The sequence below is a fragment of the Euleptes europaea genome, chromosome 10 (assembly GCF_029931775.1).
Source record: "Euleptes europaea isolate rEulEur1 chromosome 10, rEulEur1.hap1, whole genome shotgun sequence".
Classification (NCBI taxonomy): domain Eukaryota; kingdom Metazoa; phylum Chordata; class Lepidosauria; order Squamata; family Sphaerodactylidae; genus Euleptes; species Euleptes europaea.
This window is the reverse complement of record NC_079321.1, coordinates 79,956,605-79,981,401: the sequence shown is the minus strand read 5'-3', so window position 1 is coordinate 79,981,401 and position 24,797 is coordinate 79,956,605. Positions and strand designations below refer to the sequence as shown.

General features: G+C 43.1%; 1 protein-coding gene across 2 annotated transcripts in view; it reads right to left on the bottom strand.

Moving 5' to 3' along the window:
- EYA4 (EYA transcriptional coactivator and phosphatase 4) overlaps positions 1 to 23,225 on the bottom strand; it is a 231,460-nt gene extending 208,235 nt beyond the window's left edge. The window contains exon 1 of one of the 2 annotated variants that reach the window (XM_056856382.1): positions 23,123 to 23,225. In XM_056856382.1, the coding sequence (XP_056712360.1) occupies positions 23,123 to 23,133 (11 nt within the window). In that variant the 5' untranslated portion in view covers positions 23,134 to 23,225. The remainder of the gene's footprint in view (positions 1 to 23,122) is intronic. The other variant, XM_056856381.1, reaches the window with a different exon arrangement.
- Between the last annotated feature and the right edge of the window lie 1,572 nt (positions 23,226 to 24,797).

Sequence of the window (24,797 nt, the reverse complement as noted above, 5' to 3'; positions counted from 1 at the left end):
ACCACTCCTATACATGCCACCATCAGGCCCAGAAGATGAGCTAGAGCCATGATTCAGATTGATCTGGATTTTACTGCAGATTTTGCTAACTGAGCTATTTTGTGGATCTTTTCCTGTGGAAGGAAAGGGTAGTTCGTTTTTGTGTTGATAATGACCCCAAGATTCTGCATCACCTGCAATAGCTTTAGGTTGCTCTTCTCTCTGTTCACCAAATAGCCGTGACCTTCTAGCAGAGAGATGACTCTGGAAGTATGAAGATTTGCTGTCATTTTGGACAGAGCACAAATTAGAATCTCGTCCAGGTACAGATGTATCTAGATCCCTTCTTGCCACAGCAATGCAATCAAGGTCACCAGCACCTTTGTGAAAATACGTGGAGCAGAGGCCAGGCATCCAGCCCTAGGGACAGCAAGCATGGTTGGCATCTGGCAAGCTAGGGCAGCAGCAAAAGCGGTTTGACTCTTTGGTGATGCTGCTGCTGCAAGGTCTCTCCAGCTGGGAGGTTTGGGAATGGATGCCTCTTAAGGATAGACAGGGAGGGATTCCATCTTAATAGGAATGGAGCCGGCAGGCAATTAACCTGAGATTGTGATCAATGGTGGTTGGATTGTCCCCTTCTAGGCATCCAATGCAGGTGAAGGGTTAAATCTCAGTTTCTGGAACATTGCTTGCTTTTGGTATGTTGTAAGCAGCCGAACGATTTGACAACTTCATCACCTCCTCATCAATCTCTTCTTCATATGAAGCCTCAAGTTGGCTATTGAGACTTTCGCAGAGTTGGTTCTATGTTTCAGGAATAGTTTGCTGTGGAGGTAAGTTTCTCAATGAACCACCCACCTCCATGAGCTCATTTACATCGACCCCTGATGTAGTCTTGTTTTTTTGTGATGCAGTTTTCTTGTGATGCGGTACCCTCTTGAGTCAAGTCAATATCTGTCATAAACGAAAAATTTTCCTTTTCCAATGATTTTTCCAAGACACAGACTTTCAAAATATTTAACAGCTTAAAAACGTTCGCTGTCTTTTCCTTCATCTCTTTTATTACGTTGGAGCATATCTGTGGCTTAGTTTATTGACGTAGGAGGTTGTTTTTCTCATGCGAGGGAGTATTTGGCTTTTCTTCATTCCTTCCTCTTGCCTTTCTTGAAAGACACGCTGAGGTGATGTTTAGCTTGAGAGCTTTCCTACTTTTCTCCTTAAACACCCTATTAGAGCAAATTTGAAAGGATGCCAAGTGTTTCCTCATCCTTAGGAGAATACAAGGTATGATATTTTGATTGAAGGATAAAACCACTCTCCAATTACCATTGGAGCTTGGTAGTCTCTCCAGTTCCTCCAAATCGATGTAGGTGGGCTCAATATACTACAGTTGGTTCAGGGCAAAAATGGCCTTTCCTTTACTTGCCCATCTTCAAGTACTTGAAGGGCTGTGTCAGACCAGAACCAACGGGTTGAAATTAAATCAAAAGGCTTTCCATCTAGACATTAGGAAGATTTTCTAACAGAGCAATTCCTCAGTGGAACAGGCTTCCTCGGGAGGTGGTGGGCTCTCCTTCCCTGGAGGTTTTTAAGAAGAGGTTAGATGGCCATCTGTCAGCAATGATGATTCTAGGACCTTAAGCAGGGCATCTAGGCCATCTTCTGGGCATGCAGTAGGGGTCACTGGGGGTGTGGGGGGCGGTAGTTGTAAATTTCCTGCATTGTGCAGGGGGTTGGACTAAATGACCCTGGTGGTCCCTTCCAACTGTATGATTCTATAATTCTCTGACCCTGATTTAAATGATAACGTGCAATCTCCAAGGCTATTTTATTTTTCTCCCACATTAGATTAGCCTTGTCACTGTTGTCTATAATCTCCTCCCTTCCACTTCCCATTTCTCCTTCTTGGTAGTCCAGAGTGCAGTGTCTTTGTACAAAAGGAGTAGAAGGTAATCCTGTGTTAGAGATGAATATGTCGTTTATAATTGCAGGTTCCAGGGATTTTAATTGCATCTTCACTTAAATCTCCCATCAGCTCGTAATTTCAATTAATTTGTTGTTTAACTTATTTATTTGATGAAATATCTCGACAACAGTTATGGCTGTTAGTAAGCTTTGATCTCCAACCATCTTCAAAATCTCTCCTTTTAGACCATTATCTGCAACACCCTCACTTTGGGATTTTTGCAGGGGGGATGTTATAAGAAATGATGAGAAGTGCACCTTCTCCCTATTTTCACCTGACAATAGCACTATTCGTGACAATAATGAGTGATTACCTTCTTCACTTTGCTGCCTCTGTTCCAATTGTACCAGAGCAGCAGATCTGTTATTAGATAACACAGGTACCAGTTCTGATCCCAGGAATTCATCCAAACGGAGCTGCTTTGTAGCTTTAAGGCCGAAGGGAGGGGAGGAATCATGATTAGAGCTGATCCTGCTTCTTTTCCTTCTGCTAGACTTTGTTTTCCTCATAATTAATTTGCTCACTTTGATCAATCTTCAGGAGGTTTTCAAATGTCTAGTAGTCTAAAGTAAGCTAACCCTCTCAAAAACAGTCCTTTCATTAAATGCCTTCTTGAGTCTCTCCCAGCATCAACTTTATCACCGGCATCCGAAAAAAGAACTCCCCCTGACAGGGAAAGGAAGCCTGCTAGTTCCCTTTAAAGTTTCTTTCTAGCCACAAACGAGCGTCATTTTATCAAACAAGCAAGCTGAAAAGAATAAAATCTATTTTTGCCGTGGCTCTAATCACCGGTCTGTACATTGGACGCCATCTTGGGTCTCCCAAGTCTCTATTTCACTCTTGACAGCCATGTAGGTAAGACGATCTCCTGGATGACTTCTTGACTTATGTATTAGGAGTGAAATAAACACTCATTCAGCCATTCACTATATTTTGCACATTTTTTCTATGGTGAAGAAGTAAAAACCATTTGCTTTTTAGATAGAAAGGAATGCTGTTTGGAATGGTTTATACAGTTTATATTAATGCTATATTTTAATGATGGTTTATTGGTTTATTGACTATTTTATCAAGTTTGCTACTGACATTAGTGAACTGCCTTGAATTTAGGAATGATGGTTACAAACATTTTATAAAGAGATAAATGGAAAACAGAACAAGTTCCAATGAAGTGTTCACATAGGTAGGATTCAGACTAATTTAAGGGTTCTAAAATATCACCTTCTATAAGCAATTAACTGCTGCAATCCTGCATCATCTCCACATGAGAAACACTGGTTTATAAAAACTGCATTAAAATATACCAGATTCCCTCCACTTTTCACACTGATATGCAAATGAAAATCTACTGAGATTTATTTAGTTCTTTTCACAGACACAATGCAATAAAGTGTTACTCTTCCATTTCAGAGTCTGCATTCACATATGGTTGGATGTTGCACTACTGCTGCACAACAGAAAATATTTGCAACAGGATTTTCCTGTGTGGCAAGACAATCCATCTGTAAATGGCTGCTACAGAGCAATGATAACAGAGCAATTGCTGCTACAGAGCAATGCTACAGAGCAATGATAACAGCACATCCAATAATGCTTGGATGCAGCCTGATAAACATCTTGGTTAATTTTAATATCGCTATTTCAATTTACAGGGGGGGGGGTGTTTTGGAACCTTGCCTTATAAAGGATTACAGTTTACACATCTATCTGTGCTAACTTCAAGAAAAGTTTTTCAATAGGATTTTAAGGAATAATTTCTTAACATGGCTTTGAGTAACCAGTCATTTCAGCATAAAATATTTAGCCTTCTATTGAGATTTCTTGTTTTGCATAAGTTCTGTAGTTGAGAGGGAGTTAATTTCGTCAAGCAAATTTGTTCAAATGGCCAAATATAGTAGTAGTTATTACAGAACATTAATGAAAGACCTATAATGTGCTTTACCTAGACAATGTCTTGGAGAAGAGAGCATGAGTCAGAAACTGGCTGTAAGAAAGATAGCTTGTAACTGAGAGGATTGGAAGAATGAAGAGAGACCAAAAGTGTTGAGAAAACATATCTATATGTGTATAACACTCCAATGCTGTTCAAAATTTTGAATAAAGGTTCACTCCATTTTGTTTATCCCTGCTGACTGAATGTAAATTGTCACAGGGAAGAAACTACACCCAAAGGAATTACACCTCAGCCTATAAATATAAACTTCCCTGGCCTGGATGGCCCAGGCTAACCCGATCTCATCAGATCTCAGAAGCTAAGAAGGGTTGGTCCTGGTTAGTACTTGGATGGGAGACCACCAAGGAAGTCCAGGGTTGCTACACAGAGGCAGGCAATAGCAAACCACCTCTGAATATCTCTTGTCTTGAAAACGCCACAGGGTCGCCATAAGTCAGCTGCAACTTGATGGCAGCATGAAAAGGAAGCGGTATTTAGTTCCCTAATCCAATAGCTCAGGGAAATATCTGGGTGAGGGGTGGCTGAAAAGGGAACTGGGCTGCCCTGTCTGGCAGTGTCTCTGGGAAAGAGAGTGGGGACCTGGTGTGTAAAAGGTGTCAAGGCTGCCATAAAAATAAACCGGGACAAGATGGGTGGCGAGCCTGTGATTGCCTAACCCACGTGCACCTCTGAGTTCAAGAGAGGTTGCATTTGGATGGTAGGGTTGGGGGTCACAAGGGGATAATAGTGAGAGGGCCAGTGGACGTTATAAAAGGGGCTCTAGCCTCTTTTCTCAGAATTTGAGAGAATAATTTGAGTGTTGGACTAGGATCACCCTGGAAAGGAAGTTCCAAAGGTTTGGTGCCATGACCAAGAAGGCCCTTCCTTCAGATGGCAGGGGCAACCAACACCAAACTTTGTTCAGTGGGGTGGTAGGATCACTCCCCTTTTAACCCCTAAAGTTGAACTTGGTTTCCTTAGTTACCAAAAAATTGAACACCCACAAAGAAGCTTTTTTACTCTACCTCCAAAATTAGCTGAGTTTCACCCTTTCCAATTACACTGAAATAAACAGAACTGCTTGTTGGAATGAGCTTCCCCCCTCCCCAAAGAACTCTCCTTCCAAATAATTTTTATAGGTTAACAAATCTAAGGAGATGTAAATACAGGAACAAAATCTTGCTGGACACAAATGGAAATAATCTATTCCTTTGCTTAAATCAAGAACATGCTATTTTGTAAAAAGGTTTCAAATCATATTTTCTAATAAAAAGATTACTACTTTCCTTCCAAATTTAGAGAAAGCAACACAGGGAGCCAAAACAACTTCTCTTCTGGTTGTACCTGGCAATGCTTCTTAATTATGAAGGGCTGATTCTGAAGCTGCTTTAATTCTTAATGTCTTAATCACTCATACTTATTAAATTATTTAAAAAGGTTTGACCAGAGAAGAGATGGCTCTAGGCAGTCAGTGACATTAAAATTTTGTGTTCTTAAAAATCTGAATGGGTTAGAGAGGGCAGGAGAGGTGCCTGTGTGACTTTTACTTCATGCGTTTCTCCTAGTTAATTTCTATCCCTCCCTTTCCCAACAAGGTTAGGCTCAAGGGAGCTAACAACATATATCCATAAATCATTATATACACATACATGTAAAACCCATATATATCAATATTAACAGTTAAAACCTAATTGTCTAAAAATACCTAAGTACTTTGTTTTCCAGCATTATAAAACAAGGAATGGATGAAACACTAGGAATGACTTTGTGTTCTGTTTTCAGAGATATTACACTGAGGAAAACTTTCCCATTCTTGGTTCTATTCATTAATCTTTGTTTCCTGTAATCTTTAGTCAATCACTGCCATTTCAGACTGAAAACGTGTTATAATAATGCATAAGGCATGAAAGAGAACAAATTTTAGGATTTGTAGTCTCTTCCCATAGAAGTCATCATCATCATCATCATCATTACCTTTATTAGGCATTTGCATCAGCATACAATAACAGAGTTGTGAAAGTTAATGTAAAACAGGTTACATTAAAATGACATTACTTAGAAGTACGAATGAACTGCTCGCGAATCCTTTGTGTAGACAGGAGAAAACTAGCTACTTGTTGGGTGACAGAGGGGCTTCTATCAGATAAAAGGTACATCACCAACTGATGATCTGAGAGACTCTGATCACTGGGCAGTAGGGGTTTAATATAGGTATTCCTCAGCCTCAAATAAAGCTGGCAGTACAACAGCACGTGGGTTAAGTGCTCAGGATCCCCAGTCTTACATGGACAATACCTATCAATAAAAGTTATTCCTTTGTATCTTCCTTGTAGAATAGCTGAAGGAAGAATGTTAAGTCTAGCATGTGTGAAAACTCTGTGAATGTCCGATGACTCCAAATAAGACAAGTAGGAAACTGTAGCTCCATAAGTTGGGGTAATACTGTCATGGCCTTTGATGATGTTGCCATTGAAATCCCATAGAAACCCCTTAGCAACCCTATAATGCTCTCAAAAGACTAAAGGAGAGATGTTTAGAAGCCTGTCTGTAAACCAAATCCAATTATGGTCAAGGTCTTCCTGTGCTATTGTAAAGGGAAAATGTTTCACAGCACTCTCTGGGAATATTGCCAGAGGAATAGATAGACAACTCAGGGAAATTCCTGGTAAAGTGTTGAAGCAACTGTCTCCTCCTAGGAGGGAGAAAAGACATGAGTACAAAGTGCTTAGGAGCCCCGTGGCGCAGAGTGGTAAAGCTGCAGTACTGCAGTCCAAGCTTTGCTCACGACCTGAGTTCGGTCCCGATGGAAGTTGGTTTCAGGTAGCCGGCTCAACGTTGAATCAGCCTTCCATCCTTCTGAGGTCGGTAAAATGAGTACCCAGCTTGCTGAGGGTAAAGGGAAGATGACTGGGGAAGGAACTGGCAAACCACCCCGTAAACAAAGTCGGCCTAGAAAACGTTGGGATGTGATGTCACCCCATGGGTCAGGAATGACCTGGTACTTGCACAGGGGACCTTTACCTTACCTTTACAAAGTGCTTACCTTGGCTATTACAGTAGTGTACTTGTAATACACGTAAACAGTGGAATTGTAACCCACCGTTGGAGGGGCAACCCACTGTTGGAGGGGTAACAACCCAATGATGGAGGGGCCACAACACATACTGCAGATGTGTTGATATACTGATATAAGGCAGGGCAAGACAGCTAGGTCATCAGAATGTTATTGCTGAGTAGACTGCAGCTGCACTGACATAACATTTCTCCATCTCAGGACTGAGATGTAAAACGTTGAGACTCTAATCCTTGCTTGGACAGAAGCTCTCAGAGGCCTTCTAATATTTACAGTCTTCTTCTCCTTTTGAAGGAGATTCATTTCAGTATATCCAGTACTCATTGAGGCTGGATGTCTGAAGTGAATACTAGCAGATTGCTCTATTCCTGAAAGAGGATGGAGGCCCTTAGAATTCCTATCCTTTGAATGGGAATCTAAGTGTAGTAATGTTTCCATATTTGGAACTCTGAAAGCCCATTGATCCTAATGGAGTTTCACAAAGATCTGTTTACCTGTTTGGCTTCTCAATGCTGGCAAGCATGAAGATTGTAAAACCTCCTGAATATAGGACTAAAATATAGATCTCTGGGATAGAGTCAGATTAGTTCCTCTAATTAACAGAGGACATTCTGAACCTCCTCAGAGCAGAAGCCAGAGATGCTCCTGACAAGAAAGGAGAATCTCTGTACTCTGTGATAAATGCACAATGCTGATACAATACATAGCGCATACACAGATTATATTGAACCACAGGTTCACACACAGAACTCTCTAAGATTGGCACAGCCAGAGAGACTTCATAAAAGAGTCCTACAAAGGACAATTTAAACAACTTAAACCTAACACATAGTATTGATTGGCTTTTACATAAGCTTGGCATTGCTATCTGATATTAAAAGAAACATGTATAGCATGCATATAGATATCCCTGATCTTAATGATGATCAGAGGTCTTTTCAGAGACCAGAGTCGTTTTTTCACGGAGGTTTGGCACGGTTTTGCCTTTGTTTTGGCCCACTTCAAATTTTTGATTTTTCATGAACGCTTCGAGCTTTAGCAGAAAAACCGCGTGAACTCCGCATCTTCTCAAACCTGTGTTGGTCCGTTCTTTGTGGTTGCTACGCATTTTTTTTTGCTCCATGAAAAATGTTCCTGGGTTCGGACCAATTGTCCCCGCCCATGTCGCCTAATTTCTCCTCCCCTGTGAACAGCGATTGGCTGGGAGAGTTTCAAGCCCGGGGGACAGCCTCCCTCCAAGGCAGGACAGATCTCCCTCCTGCAAATCCAAACGAAAACTCCCATCACCCTTCTGAAGAGGGGCAGCCAGTCTGCTCTGAGTCTCCCTTCTCTGTCTGGATGGAATTTCCTAGCAATGGATGGCTGGAGCTCAAGGGGGGGCACAATGATGACCGTCTGTCAAAGTCTGGTGGTGGCCAAGTACGGGAGGGGGGACGGGGAGCATGGTAAATAGAAAAGTTATATAAGGAAACCGGAGGGACTGGTGCTTTTTTTGGATGGGGCTGTGTCCACAGAGGTGAACAGCACTGGGTAATCCGCTGGTCGGAGTTGGGGGCGGGCATAAACCATGAGCTTTTCAGAAGGGGACAGACCAAACCATTGTAGAATACTGTTTGCTTTGTTCCCATGAAAAACCAAAACTACTTCTGGATTGACGGGGATATAAAAACATGAATTTAAATCGCGCCCATGAAAAATAAATTTAAATCGCTTTTTTTTTTGCTCCGCGGCAAGAGAGCATCAAAATCTTCCGTGAAAAATGGGCCCAGGAGTACTGAAAGAAGTCTTTAAGGTGTTAAGACTTAGTCCAGGCACAGAAAGTGCATATGCTTTGGGACAACTTTAACTAATCTCATAGAACTTAGATTCTTAAAGGTTTACAGATGACACATCAAGGTATAGTGTGTCTTCTGTACAGAAATATTATGAAGTTTCGAATGTTAAGTTAAGATACTTCTAATCAAGTCTTTTTCCAAAGTAATAACCATATTTTGACAGGATTTCTGTAACTTTATATGCTGAATGAATGTGCATTGCACTAACCAGATTACTGTAACTGAAATATATTCTAAAATGGAATACCATTACAGTATTAAGACAAGATGCTCTTTTATAGAGGCATAGAGATTGTGAATGATTACTTGCAATAGAAACATACATTGATGATGTCTAACCTTATATAATGTTATAAGACTGTGTACCTACAAGCATATATTATATGTTGTGAATAAATGCATTTTTATTAATGATACCCACTTTTCATAAATTTATTGGAGCATCTCAAGAAAAAGTTTATGTTAAGTAAGAAACATTGAGTCCTGCTTAATGGGTGACTGGCTGAATAAGGTAACATATCATTCTCAGGAAGTGGTCCTTTCTAAGAGTCTAGTCATTTCAACAGCACGAACCGTGTCAATACCATGAAACATGGGGGAACTAGGGAGGTTAGGGTCTGCATTTCTATATCTAGTAGGCGCTGACGTATCAATCTAAATGCTTGCTCTTTCCCAAGCATCAAAAGAGAATCAAATGAAATACCGACACACTTGATTTTCCTGAGGATTAATTTCGACCACTGGCTTATGTAAGAATCTCCCAGCAGTGCAGGAATATAACCAGGATATTCAGTTAGAAAGTGCAGACGTAACCAGAATTTAATGGTATGGATCCAAGCTCTAGTCTCTAAAAAACCCTGTCCTGTCTCTAGGCACAGAGCTGCATACCCTACGCAATTGGGGACACCAAGAATACGGTGTAAGAAAGTGGACTGAATCCTCTCAATGTCCTGATTAAAGGCACGCCTTGGACTGCCCTTGCCTGTATTGATATCTTGGACTCTGCCTGAACTGTGAATGACCCCGGACTGCTTCCCAGACTATGCTTCCAGCTTCCATCCCTCACTCCTTGCCTGTAACACGACACAAGTGGTAAAACTATTCTTGCATTCCAGATTTTGAACCAATGGAATGTTGAAGTGTGTCCTGAGCCCGCAGGTCCCGCTGCATCCTTGGGGCTCTTACCTGGCCGGGAAGGGACTCCCGGCAACGGTCCGCAGGCGGGCAAGCTGCCTGAAAGGCTCCCGTCGCCGCCGGAAGACCCGAGTCCAACCGGTCCTCCTCTCTCCCCAGGAAAAGCCGGCATCAACCCAGGGAAGAGCCGCTGCCAACGCCCAATGATGCGCCGGGAAGCCAGGAGCCGCACAGGCTACCCTGCACTTCCGCTTCAGATGCAGGAGCCCCGCCCACCGCCAAACAGCTAATGGGAGGTAGGGCGAGGGCGGGGCGGAAACAAGGCCCCCAAATGACATGCGGTTGCAAATGGGCCAGTCGAGAGCCGAAAGAAGCTCCCAACACATGGCCCTTTATGGACTTTGGGGGGGTGGAGTTGGGGGAGGAGCCAGGGAAGGGGTTTGGCTGGCTGACTGGCTATTTAAGGCCAGTTGGGAGTGGAGGCCGGGGAGGAGAGGCCACAGGTTGCTAGTACTCTGTAACGAGCACCCTGGCATCCACTGAGAAAGAGTTCAGACTCCCCCTCGGACTGATCTGAGGCCGAGGAAACTCCCTTGGCCTCGAGTCCTGCCGCAAAGGATGGCTTGGGCATTGTCAGCAGCAAGGAGCGTGATGACAATGTAGTGGAGAATGCAGGCATGGGGGTGTCTGTGAGACAGCCCCCTCCCCGCTTACCGGTCCCCTCAGGGTGGACAAGTGCTAGGACTTGGCTGCGGCCGCCTAAATTGCAAGCCCCAGCAGCGCCTCCAAGAGCAAAGATGGAGGCGGGAGACCCGACACGGAGTAAACCTATGGACCTCGACCAGTTTGGCCAATGGATGGCTGAACACCAAAAGCAATTATTGCAGGATCTTCTACAGAAACAACAGGAGGCACAACAACAGCTGATGAGGGAAATGTCCCAGCAGCAACTTGAAACACAAGCGTCAACGATGAGAGATGTGTATAAAGACCTCAAAAGTAAACATTTGGCAGCTACGTCAGGGCCAGTGGATCCCTCAGGTATGCCCAGTCGTTTACCTATGATACCCCTTGCTAAGTTGGGACCAGACCATGATGCTGGTAGCTATTTGGAGGATGTTGCTACTTAGAGCCTTTTTATCCTCAGATAGGAATTCCATGCACTGTGCAATCTTATCCTAGAGGAAGATCTGATAACGATTCATTAATGTAGAGAAGTTGGAGACCCGTAAGGTCAGTGCACTAGAAGAATACACCTTCTCCATAGAGAATCATTGCAAACTTTGCAATATTTCTCTGTGGAGGACGGGGCGACCCCTTCCAAACCCCATAAAATCGTAGCCCCTGACCCAATCTTCACCAAACTTTGAGGTTCATGCAAGGAGAGTCCCTTCAAGGTACGCTGTGAATTTGGGGCTCTTCCTCACCTTAGGGGTGAGAAGACAGCAAAAGGGGCAGGTCTCCACCACATGGGATTCTCCCAAACAAAAAAGATACTCCGAATGTTCGTCATTCGAAGCAATTTTCATCCCACATTTAGAACATTTATGAAACAAAGCCATCTGAGCTGAGTAAAACCTCCGACAATGGTCGAATAGTCGTGAGGTGATTTCACTCTGTTCGAGATCATGTCCTCCCTCCATGCCAGTGAAAGGAGAACTGAAGGAAGGAGTGCTCTCCCCCCTCTGTCACATGACCATTTGGGCAGGAAAACGCCACTATTGGCATGAGACGGAGGGGAGGGAGAGCACTCCAAGCGCTCTTAAGCTTCAAGAAGCTTGAAAAAGTTCCTCCGCGGCCGGCCTGCGCAGTGCTATGCGGGACTGCACTGAAGACACAACGATGAATGAAAGAATACTTTCCACTTGAGCATAAGACAAGATATGTTCTTTCATGCCTATATTCCCTAGATCTGGGGTCCCCAACGTGGTGCCTATTGGTGCCATGGACTCTGCTGACACCTTTCCTGGGGACTGCCAAGTGTTTTTAGCAAGTGTAGATAGCCAGCTGGGGATTTTGCCTACATGAGCTTCTGACTGGCCACTGGAGATCTGATTAGCTGTGCAGATTTTTAAAATGTTGCTTCAGCAGCAGCTGCTAACACAGTACAAGGATATTCACTGCATGATTGATGGCAAGATATGTATATGCAATAAAATACTTCTAAACAAAAAGTTCATTTTAAAAGTCATCCTGTTAAACAGAGCTTCTGCCTGAAATGTTGAAAAGTTACTCTTAGGCCATTTATTCATGGAAGGTTTTGCATTGGATTTGTCACTCTATAGATGCACATTTCCCCCATCTGAATTCTCAAAACTCTGCATGGCGGCTTATTGTTGAGTTTTGAGAGTATGGATGGGGAAAAAGTGCATCTAAAGAGTGGCAAATCCAATGCAAAACCTTCCATGAATAAGAGTATTTAGAGTTATGCATGACCTCACTTCCTGACATTTTGTGGTCGGCTCCGCCTCCCATGGCAGCCGTTTGTGGTTGCACTCACCATCCTGTGTCAGAATTCCAGAGGTGCCCACAGGCTGAAAAAGGTTGGGGACCCCAGTTAATTGGTGTCTATTTGAATTGCTTTTTATATTTATGCAATCCAACTTGAGTCTCAGCAAGAAAGAAAGGCTATAAATGAAGTAAGAAAATAAATTTCCTTATTCTGTTCTGTACCAGGTATGATTTTTATTATAAAAATGAATATAAAAGGAACAAAGGTCTCCCAGAAAAAAAATTCAAAAGCCATTATGTGTGTTTATAAAAACTACTAACTTTAGTGTTTCACCTTTCAAATTCTTTCAGCAAACAGCCACAAAATAATATTGCTTATGAAAAAAAGTTTAAGATTAATGCCTAGACTGTACAGTATCCAGTAAAATCTTTCCATTCTAGAGTGCCAGGTAATTATTGCTACATATACAAAGAAGGAAGAAAAAAAGAGAGCCAAAACTTACAAACTCACCTCATTTGAACAATAACTTTTATTGCCCTGAAAGAAAAATAAGCTTCACTGTGTTTTCCTCCTTTTTGTACTCATGGAATGTCTAATGTTTAAAAAAATGTGCAGGCAATATTCTGACTTACAGAAACTAACATTTGACATTTAACTAACAAAGCAAAACTTTTGGTAAGTTACAGTTTTCAATTTTAAAATGGAGGTTTCAATTAGCAGGCATGCAAATCATGCAAAAATTAAAATTGTCTTATTATTCATCCAAGTGCAAAAATTCCAAAAATTCCCCCACAGGGTTCCAGGGATCTGTAGAGTTCACAGTAGTCAGTGCATTTCATTCTAGGAAAAGTTGAGGGCAGCAGGAAAAGAGGAAGACCCAACAAGAGATGGATTGACTCAATAAAGGAAGCCACAGCCTTCAATTTGCAAGATCTGAGCAAGGCTGTCAAAGATAGGACGTTTTGGAGGACTTTGATTCACAGGGTTGCCATGCGTCGGCAGCGACTTGATGGCACTTAGTCAGAAGCGACTTGACGGCACTTAACACACACACAGTCATTGCATTACTATAGATTCTGAACTACCAGACTGTAACTTTTTGGATTAGATACTTATTTCATTTATAATGATAATTTTGAAGACATGTGAGAGAAGAAAGAAATAACAAAGCGTTCAAGATCTTAATGTAAAATCTGCAATATTGCTTGTTGTTCAGAGAAATTAACTCTATAGCCACCTCCATAAACTGAATCAAGAGTGTGACTTAGTTACTGCATAACATAACTAAGAACTATTCAGAATTAAACAGGGAGAACACAGCAGACCGTTGACACGAAATTAATAAAATGCCACATTCATATGTCACAATAAATACAGATTTGTCAGTGATGGACAGAAATACAGCTTGCAGCTGTGCTCCATGCTATTCTCCCTCCCTCCTCCTCCCTCCCTCCGCCCCTGGTGCAGAGATTGTGGCTGAAGGCTTCCCCATTTGGAAATCCCCAAGCAAAGCTCCAATTCACCATGGCCTCTGAATGCAAGCATCTGGGTGAATTAGAGCCCCCTCCCCCCCGCGCAAGACAGGATTCTAAACTGGAAATGAGGGGAGGGGTTCAGATTCACCCAAATGCCTGAATTCAGACATAAAATGAACTGGAGCTTGACTTGGGGCTTTTTTTAAACTCAGGAAATTTCAATGGCATCCTGCACACAAGGGGAGGGGGAGGGGAAGGAGTGGGGGGTTTGCATGAACACAACTACATGCTGTGTTCACGCCAGTCACAGACAAACCTTTATTTGTCCCTGCTGCCTAAATACAGTGAAAATTAGTTCAAGATTGGAGGGGCTAATGCTAAGTGCAAGAGCAAATGTTTTGCATAGATATTTATTCATTTAAAACATTTGTTAGCTGCCTTTCTCCCTTGCAGAACTCAAGGAAGATTACCATATAAATATTATGAAAAGCACAAGAAAACCCAACAATTATAAAACCCATAGAAGTCACACTTTAAAAACTCCAGCTAGGACTGCCGATAATAAAAGCTAAATCAATCAAAATGCAGCCCTAAAAAAAACCTGTCTTCAACTGCCTCCTGAAGATTGACAATGAGGGAGCCACACAACCTCCCTGAGAAGGTTGTTCCATAATTGTGGGGCTGCTTGGAAAAGGCTCTCTCGTGTACCCACCAAATGAGCATTCTGAATTGATGGGACAGTCAGGAAGGCATCTCCACGCAATCTTAATTCCATGGCAGGAACATATGGGAGAAGACAGTCCCTTCAGATATCCCAGTTGCAAGCCATGTAGGGCTTTAAAGTACAAAACCAAAACCTTGAATTGGGCTAGGGAAACAGCTCAGCAGCCAGTGTAATTTCTGCAGTGAAGGGGACATATGTTGCCCCGACCGGCAATCTAGGCCCAGCATTCTGCACTTGAGGCAGCTTTCTGAACAAGGAAAGCCCCAAGTAGAGAGCATTGCAATAGTCGAGTCTAGGTATAACTAAGGCATAGATCACTGTGACTAGATCTGACTGACCCAGGAACAGATGCAGTGAACATACCAGCTGGAGGTGGGCAAGCGCACCCCGAGCCACAGCAGCCTCCTGGTTTTCTAAGGTGACCTCTGTGCCAAGCAGCACTCCCAAGCGTAGAACCTGGCTTTTCAAGGGGAGTATAACCCCATCCAAGACAGGAGATATCTGAAGTCCCTGGTCTGCCTTTCTATTAACCCAGAGAACCTCTGTTTGGTCAGGATTAAGTTTCAGCCTGTTCACCCTCATCCAGCCCATTACTGACTCCAAGCACAGATAGGAATTAGGTGGGAAAGAAAGATGGAGCAGGGTATCACCTGCATATTAATGACATCACAACCCATACCTCCTCATGACCTCTCCCAGTTCTGGTTTAAACCTCAACCAGGATCAGTACACAGCTGAGAAAGACTCCTGAGATTCTGGAGAGTTTCTGCCAACCAGCTAGCCAGTACTGGCTGGTTGAACCAACAGTTTCAGTCAACAGAATCCAGTTTCATACATTTAAACTGGAAATTAAGTCAATAACATTTTATAGATCTTATAGCAGCGCATTCAAAGGCACTGCTCCCTTTTTTTGCTCACTTCCCAAATTGCTTCCCTCATATTGTCTTTCTTCTACCTTAGACAATAGCAAAAATGGAACTGGGAATTGCTATTATCGCATTGTACCTAGTGCAACTTTGCCCACTAACACAGAAGCAGAGGATACAAATATGGAAATTACCAGTTCATTATCCATAGCAATGCCCACTGCTATCAACCACTCTAACTGCAAAGCTGGTTCATTAAGGATGCCTTGTGCAAAGGCTGCAGGATCAGCACTGCAACGCTGTCCCTTGCCTTCAAAACACTATGGGGTTGCCATAACTTAGCTGAGACTTGCTGGTACTTTACACATGTGTGCGCACACACACAAACTGTTGTAGAAATCAAATCATGTGCATATATCTTTTAGTGTCCTGTTCTCAACATGTCACCAAATTTAGCCAAGCTTAACCATTTTACAGTACCTGGGTCCAAATTTTAAGTTACAATGAAGCAACTTATGTTATATTAACACAAAAAGCTGAAGGATAAAATTACATAATTTCCTCTAGTCATACTCGGGACCAAACAGCTGTGGAGTACATATGTCCAAAGAACACTCTCAGGCAACTGCCAAGTGAACAGAGCTTACATCAGCAATATTTACAAGCCAAAGAACAAATACAGTTGTTCTCACTATACTGGAAGAGTCCATCATGAAATAGAAGTGCTTCATTTCTAAAATAAAGATAACTTCAGTTCAAATGTGGCTGAACTCTATTTTATCATTCACAACATGTCACCCTAAAATCAATGGGTTGGATCCCTTGCACCAGCAATGGAATGTGCTCACAGTGACAGATCTTTTTCACCTTTCCTTATCAGCTATTAAAAGGTAATGCCAGTGTTTTAGAGGCTCACATGGCTAAAAAAAACCCATGCAACATTATATCACCCCCTTTGCTTCTGATGTCAGCAGAAACACCAGTGGCAGAACAAGCAAGAAGGGCAAATATGTGCCCGGGTCCCCCTTCTCACTTGCTGTCAATTGTTTTGGGGAAGGGTCATGGCTCAGGGTAGAACATCTGCTTGGCATGCACAAGGTTCCAGGTTCAATCCTCTGCATCTCCATTTAAAAAGGACCAGGTAGTAGGTGATATGAGACTTCAGCTTTAGACCCTGGAGAGCTATTGGCAGTCTGAGTAGACAATACTGACCTTGCTAGACACCAAGGGTCTGATTCTCAGCATAAGGCAGCTTCATGTGTGTTGCATTTCTTGCTGTCCATGCAGACCCCACAACCTCAAATGTTGTATTTTTGGACTCATAACAGGCTGCTATGGAAGGCAAGAAAAAACAGCTTCCACCAGTAGCCATGCTTTTTAGCCAGGTGTGAGAATTATATGTAGGCAAGATTTCTAATTAACTCACACTAACAATGAAATTTTTAACTAGACAGCAGTACTCAAATAATAATTTAAGTACCTTAGTTTCTTGCACCAAATGTGATCCCAGTCATCTCTAAAATCACAGGTATCAGGGAGTGCATTCTCCAGCCCTATTTGAAGTGGTACATGATGTTAGTTTATCCTATGAGTCCTAAAGAAAAGGCAGTTCTGCGGGAGTTTTTGGACAAAAATCTTGCCCGCGGATTCATTAGACCTTCTTCTGCCCCATGCTCAGCTCCCTCCTTCTTCGTACAAAAGAAAACGGGAGACCTGCTTTTGTGTACAGACTTTTGTTGTCTTAATGCTGTCACCCAAACTAATGCCTACCCTCTTCCATTGATTTCAGACCTGCTCAGTCAACTGAAGGAGGGGCACATCTTTACCAAATTGGATCTGGTTGATGCCTATTTTTGTGTGAGAATTAAGGAGGGCCACGAATGGAAAACAGCTTTCTCAAGCTGCTTTGGGATGTTTGAATATTTAGTGATGCCTTTTGGCTTATCTGGAGCTCCTAGTGTCTTCATGCAAATGATTAATGAGGTGTTACATGACTTATTGTTCAAAGGGGTGATTGTGTATCTAGATGATATTTTGATTTATTGAAAAACCTATGATGAACATGTTAAACTAGTCAAAGAGGTGTTGAGACGCCTGCGGGACAATCAACTGTATGCCAAGGTATCCAAATGTGAATTTAATCAACACTCTTTGACTTTCCTGGGGTATGTGATTTCACACCAGGGTCTTGCCATGGACCCGGAGAAAGTGCGGGCCGTGTTAGAATGGGAACAGCCCAAAACACGTAAACAACTTCAACAATTCCTCGGTTTCGCAAATTTCTACCGCCCGTTCATTAAAAACTTTGCCCAAGTGGCGCTACCTATCACAGATCTGTTAAAAACTAAAAGAAAGGGGAGCGCAGCTGTCCAGCCAACCTCCTGGGTGACCTGGACGGATGAATGCCAACTAGCCTTTGATACATTAAAAAGATTGTTTACCTCAGAACCCATTCTGAAACATCCAGACTGTGAAAAGGCTTTTGTCGTGCAGGTCGAAGCTTCGGATGTGGCGATGGGGGGAGGGGGGCCTTCTCCAAAGGGGCAAGACCGGGCAGCTCCAGCCTTGTGCATTCTTCTCTAAAAAAAATTCCCAGTCGGAGATTAATTGGCCCATTTGGGAGAAAGAGGCAGCCGCCGTAAAGCATGCCTTAACTGTGTGGAGACATTTCCTGGAAGGTGCAAAAATTCCCTTTGAAGTGTGGTCTGACAATAAAAATCTAGAGGCTTTAAAAGGAACTCGTAAACTGACAGCCAAGCAGGTCCAATGGGCTGAGTTTTTCTCCAAGTTTTGTTTTGCGTTGAAACACGTACCAGGCAAACAAAACCAGCTAGCCGATTCTCTCTCTAGGCTTCCCCAATTCCAAAGCAAAGTTGACTGACCAATGACCTCATTGTTCACGCCTGAACAGTGGAGGGAGGGGAATTTGCCAGACCTAGCCATTCTCACTCGCTCTCAAGCCCTCCAATCGCCCCCCCCCCTGGAGAGCTTGCCAGATCCTCTCAAGCTCAGTTTAATTAATGGCTGCCTGAAAGAAGAGACAACAAACGCCCTTCCCAAGGACATGACTCAGCAGGGAGGGTTTTGGTTCAAAGAGGGCAAATTATATGTACCAGGCTCCGTGCGAAGGGAGGTGTTACAACGTTGCCACAGAGCTAAGATTGCAGGACACTTTGGTTTTGTGAAAACCTTGCAGCTTCTGCGCCGACAATTTTGGTGGCCTGGAATGCGTACAGATTTGGACAACTTCATCCGCAGTTGTGTGCCACTACTAAGCGTGTGATGGGGAAACCTCCCGGGTTGTTGAAACCACTAGAAATTCCCTCAGCCCCTTCGGAAGTGATCGCAATGGATTTTATCACAGATCTCCCCCCTAGCAGGGGTAAGACTGTCCTGTGGGTGGTCACAGACCTTTTTTCTAAACAAGTTCATTTGATCCCTTGCAAGGGACTTCCCACGGCACAAAAACTGGCTCCCTTGTTTGTGACACACATCTTCAACTCCACAGCTTCCCGCGCAAGTTAATCACGGATCGGGGGCCCCAGTTTGTTGCCAAGTTTTGGAAAGCCTTCCTAAAACTGGTGGGGGTGGAGCAAGGACTATCTAGTGCATATCACCCCCAGACGGATGGCCAAACCGAACAGGTCAATTCTGTATTGGAATGTTACCTACGTTGCTATGTAAATTATCATCAGGATGATTGGGTTGATCTGTTACCATTTGCAGAATATGCTTACAATAATGCTGCTCATTCATCCGCAGGATTCAGCCCCTTTCGTGTGGTGTATGATAAAGAATTCAATCCCTTTGGGGTGGGGGTCCCCTGGGGGAAGGGGAGATCAAAGAAGTGTCAGATTGGGTGGAAGTGGTACAGGGTACTTGGCCTTGGCCTTGGCTACAGAAAAATTTGGAGAAAGCCAAACACCATTGTAAAGTCCAAGCCAACAAACATCGTTCCCCTGGCTGGGATATTAAGGTGGGGGACCAAGTATACCTGTCCACTAAAAACCTTCGATCTCTTCGGCCTTGTAAAAATCTTAGTGAACGGTATGTGGGGCCGTTTCCTGTTTCACATCTGATAAACGAGGTCACAGTGGAACTCACCCTTCCAAAACCCCTCCAAAGCATCCATCCAGTATTTCATGTCAGCCTCCTCAAAAAGGTTGAGTCAGACCCTGACTGGCACCCAGAGCCTGCTCCTGAGCCCCCCGTTAGTGGGGGGGGAGGAGCATTTTGAAATCTCCAAGATACTGGACTCCAGGTTTCGGGGGAAAGGACTCTTCTACCTAGTTCGTTGGAAACACCTAGGGCCCGGTCATGATGACTGGGTAGCTGAACACCACGTTTCTGCCCCTCGTCTGATACGCGAGTTCCATGAGGCCTACCCTCACAAGCCTCGACCGTCGGGGGGAAGGTCTTAAAGGGGGCAGAATGTCAGGCCTAGTCTCCACATCTTGGCCTGACTTTGCTCCAGGTCCTGTCTGGTGACAAGGCCCCGGTCACGTGCCTCTGGTTCTCACACTTTGAATAATGTATCCTTCTGCCTAGTGGTGTGGTATGTGTGCCCATCCTGTTTACCACAGCTGCACACCCTTGTTATGCTTTGTTACGACTTTCAACCCTGAGAAAGCTTATAATAGATTCTACTCGCCTGTGTAACTTTGTGTAACTCTCTGCTGTGTATTTTAACCCTGTACTCTATCCCTATTCCCCCATTAGTAGCCTCCTTCTGCTGGAGTAGCAGTCGGCTTCTGCTTTGTCCACTTTTGCTCCCAAATAAAGTCTAACCTGTTTCAGAGTCTTGCCTCAGCACGTTTTGCTTGAGGGACACGAGGGACAAAACCCTGAGTCTGACAGTGATTGAGGGATTATCTCCTTGTAGGAGCTTTTCTATCTTTTCTCTTTCCCTGTCGGGTCCCATTCTCAGTATGAGGGGCTCAATAAACTTAGAACGGGGTATAGTGTAAAAGTTACAGTTCAGGACAACATGTTCAGTGGTTTCTAAATCCCCGGATTTGCAGGGGCATAGTCTCTCTGCCCTGGGTATCTTCTTGAATTTCCCCTCTAACATAGCAGAGGGTAAGGCTACGCACCTAGCCAAGGTAAAAGCCCTCCTATATTTGTTTATCTCTATATAACGGAGATAGGCTGCTGGTGCAATGATAAATTTGGAGTGGGGGGGAGCCATAAATAGGGGCACTCTTGCTAGATCTACTTGTCGCTCGATATCTTTAACCCTTTGGTTTATTGTTGACTTAGCTTGATCCCACCCTAACTGAAGTAGTGTTGGGGTGTGTGTAAAACCCAGGTTATTTAGCTTGTCTTCAATGGCTATTATCCACTTTGACCTAAAGGTATCACAAAGAATCAGTGGAAGAAGACCCTTGGGGTGGAATGGCACTAACTGGCCCCAAAGAAACAAGGCTTCTCAAAATCCTATTCAGGTCTATTCAACGGGGCTTATTCTAGGAAGCTATCCTTTGGACTGCACTGTTAGAATCTTCCACTGGGAAGTGGGAAATCGCCTGTACAATGATACAGCAGTCCTTGAGGCAATCTCTTTTTTCCACACTAACATAAGCAGCACTCTATGGGTTTCTCACACACCTTTAAACCAAGTAATACATATTCCTCAGTAAAATTATTCAACCCAATTTGCTTTTACTGGCTTTTCTTGCAAGTGCATGAAAATAAAGCTCTGTGAACACTCACACAGAATTTTTAAAAACTAGTTCAAACTACAGTATCCACACTGATTTACTCCCTGCCAAAGACCACCCCACAATTTACTTTGCCAACCCTAAACTTACTTACTTGATGGCAGGACTGTGGCAATAAAGTCCTCCTCTCTCTTGTCTCCATTTGAGGTCATCATAAAAGCTCTTTACCAGAAGAGCCCCTGGGGGGGAAATGCTCTCCAGAACTGTAGAAGCCATTTGTTGTCTTCAGAAGCCCTGACAACTACATTTCCCTGGGCCTCCCTTCATCTGCTACATTGAAATTGCAACATTTAAAAGGTGGGTGGATTTTGCTTTTGCCCCACCACCAGAAGTTTAGGGGAAAGGGATAATGGGAAGGCTTAGAGAAATGGAAAGGATCACCAGAAAGGTTCACTGGCCAACTCTAAGGAAAACCAGGTCCAAATCTAAATGCTCTGGATTTTGCTACATATTAGGGCTCACATTTTAAAGTGGGGAACTTTAAATTTCATATTTCCCTAGTTTGAATTTTGTCAGTCTCACTAAGTAAAATCACACAAGGAGCAGTTGCACATGAGTCACCTGTTTGTCACCTGCCAGGTACCACTCTGAGTTGGAAATAAGAACTTGTTTTTCATTTCCTGCCAGGAAAGACATAGCACCTTACCAATCAAATATGATAGAAAGATCGAGTAGGAAGGGAACCACAGTAATTGCCAGCAAGGGCTGGATATGATCCACTAGTTCATCATCCATGTTTTATTATCTTCAAAAATCTCACCGTAATCGCTTCCAAGTTTTTAATATCCTTGAACTGTGGTGCCCAGAATGGAACAGATCTAGTATTACCAGCACTGAACAGAGAAGGTATTAATTTCTCTCGGAAATGATGGTCCTGATAATACGAGATAAGTAAAACTGAATCGTCTGTGCCACATCACAGTGTTCAGTAAGGTAGTCACTTATAGCCAGTTACTACATTGTGTGAACAGAACACTTTAAAGTTGAATTTCATTTTGTTGCAGCTCTCCCAGCTCCACAGTTGACTAAGATCATTTTCAAATTTTAGCCTATCACCTAAAGTGTTTTCAGTCTGTATCGGTTCTATGAATATAAAATGAATCTGAAGAATCCACCATTCATTAATGAACAGCATTGGGCTCAGCAGTGGCAACTAATGAGATTTTCCCTATCAGTTGTTTCCATCATGAGATTAAAGACAGTGTTTACAGTGTTACAAAATTATGCCCACACCCTCAAAAGGGAAAAACAAATTCATACCAGACATGCTATTCCTTAATTCAGGAAGTAAAATTTCACATCAGAAAACAAGAGAGAGAAGATAGTTAAGCAGTTAAATGTAAGTATAATATCTAAGCAAAAATACAGAAATATAGTTGCAAGCTTTGGATTCAACCCATCATGTACAAATTACCACAAATGGATACAAGCTTATACAATGGAAGTTTCTGTCTCCCTGTCCCACTACTCCCCACTGAGCCCCACATAATTTTGCTCCTGGGAATCGAAGCATCTTCATAAACATAGTAGGGAGAAAGGTTAGGGACTACATGTACATGGAAACGGGCAAAAAAATCACTCACCCCCTGCCAACAAAAGTGCTGTTCTAATACCAAAAGAGTTGTTGAATCCAAGCCCTTGATGTTCATATTTTACCTGCTATATCAGATCTATATGCTAAATTTCAACAACACAATTCAAGCTAATTCACAGTGGGTAGCCGTGTTAGTCTGTCTGCAGTAGTAGAAAAGAGCAAGAGTCCAGTAGCACCTTAAAGACTAACAAAAAAATATTTTCTGGCAGGGTATGAGCTTTCGTGAGCCACAGCTGTGGCTCACAAAAGCTCATACCCTGCCAGAAAATATTTTTGTTAGTCTTTGAGGTGCTACTGGACTCTTGCTCTTTTCTAATAATTCAAGCTGTACCAGTTAAACAGTAATTTTATTCAACCAAAATTTTACTTACAGACTGTTCATTTAAATTCTGAGTGTCTTCCATGGAGGTTTCTCACTTTACTTTTCCTCTACAAAGAGAAGCGCTTTCCCTTTAAATCACAACTGGTTGTCCTAATTTTAAGAGAGAACAAGGAGATAAAGTGTTACTTTGTTTTCATAGTTTAAAAAACCTTTTTATAACACAAACAACCACCATTTAGACATAGATGGAAATAGCACTCTACAATCATGGTTGTATTCCACAAAAAATTAAAATAAAGCAATTGTTGAACATTTAAAAGCAGACACAGACTTTCGCTTTACATGGGGAAGCCACCAACAGTTCTCTCCTAATCCTAACAGTTCTTTTCCCTAATCCTATTTAGGCATACTAACCCATGCTTTGATGTCATCAGGTTTTTTCTGCCCTTGTTCCAAATTACTGGGGGCAATCTTCACACATACACCCCCTCTCACTGCAGACCCTGTACCACACCCAACACAATTTCTGAAGGTCCCTGATGAGAAGGGCAGCATTTCAGGAAGCACAGTAGGCTTCTTGAGGAGGGGGAAGAAAGGTACATTCTATTCCACAAGTGCAGATCTGCTCGCAGTCTTTCGAACCAGTAGCCGCTGCTCACAGGAAATCACAGGAGAACAGCTCATCTGAGTATACTGAAACATTACAGGGAGAGAATTCAGCATCAGTGCTGAATATAATATCCAGTTTCATCCTAAATGGAAGCAGTTTTTAATAATGTGTTGATAGTACTCAGAAGGACCCATTCTTGCTCTGAGGGAAGGGTATCTTGAGTTATTTCCTGTCCATTGTTAGGGGAGGCAGGGCCTGATCTTTCACCTCAGCTTCCAGTTTTCCTCCTGCTTTTTGCTGGGGAGAGCAACTTTGCAGCAGAGTTGCTGTGCGTAGAGAGGATCTATTAGGTCCCTTTTTTCCCTTACTAGTCTAATTCTGCTATCCTTACTCTAAATCTAATCTAATTACTACTACTGTTGATTCTTAAGAATTCTCCTCCTTCCCATCCTTTTGTCTTTTCTCGCCCTTTTCTGAACTTCGCTAAAAACCTCGGAGAAGATCCGGCCAACAAAATGGCTGTCGCAAACAGCGGGAGATCAGAGGAAAAGGAGTTTACGTCCGAAGGATACCATGACCCAGCCTTGCATCCCCGGGCACACGAGGCTCCTGCAGATCCCTCCGATAGCCACTCCTGCGGTCTTTTGGAAAGGAAGGAACCAGCAGACCAGCCACAGGCAGATGTGCCTAAAAGACACCAGCTACAACCGTGTCTCAAAAAAGGCGCGAAAAAACAGCAATTAGATAAGAACACTTCCAAGGCCTCCGGAGCCTTTTGCAAGCACCATACCTGCAATAGAGCCTCAGAGGAGCCCGATGCTGAGTCTGCTGCTTCCAAGAACCCCTCCAAGGTAAAGACTTTGGAGGGTAATGTACCCCCCCTTCAGCTGAAGGTGTAAAATTTATTACTCATGAGGAGGTGGCCCAAATGACTAATGCAGCCTTTAAGCCTTGGCAGCTTTCTTCCCCTTCCAGGCCCCAGGCAATCAAATGCATTATCATGGGGTTTTTTACTGCTCTGTCTCAGTCGCCATGTTCAGAGGAGCCTTGCTGCAGTCACTCCATTCCTGGTCAGCCATAACCCACTAAGGCAGCCATGAAATCTAATTATACC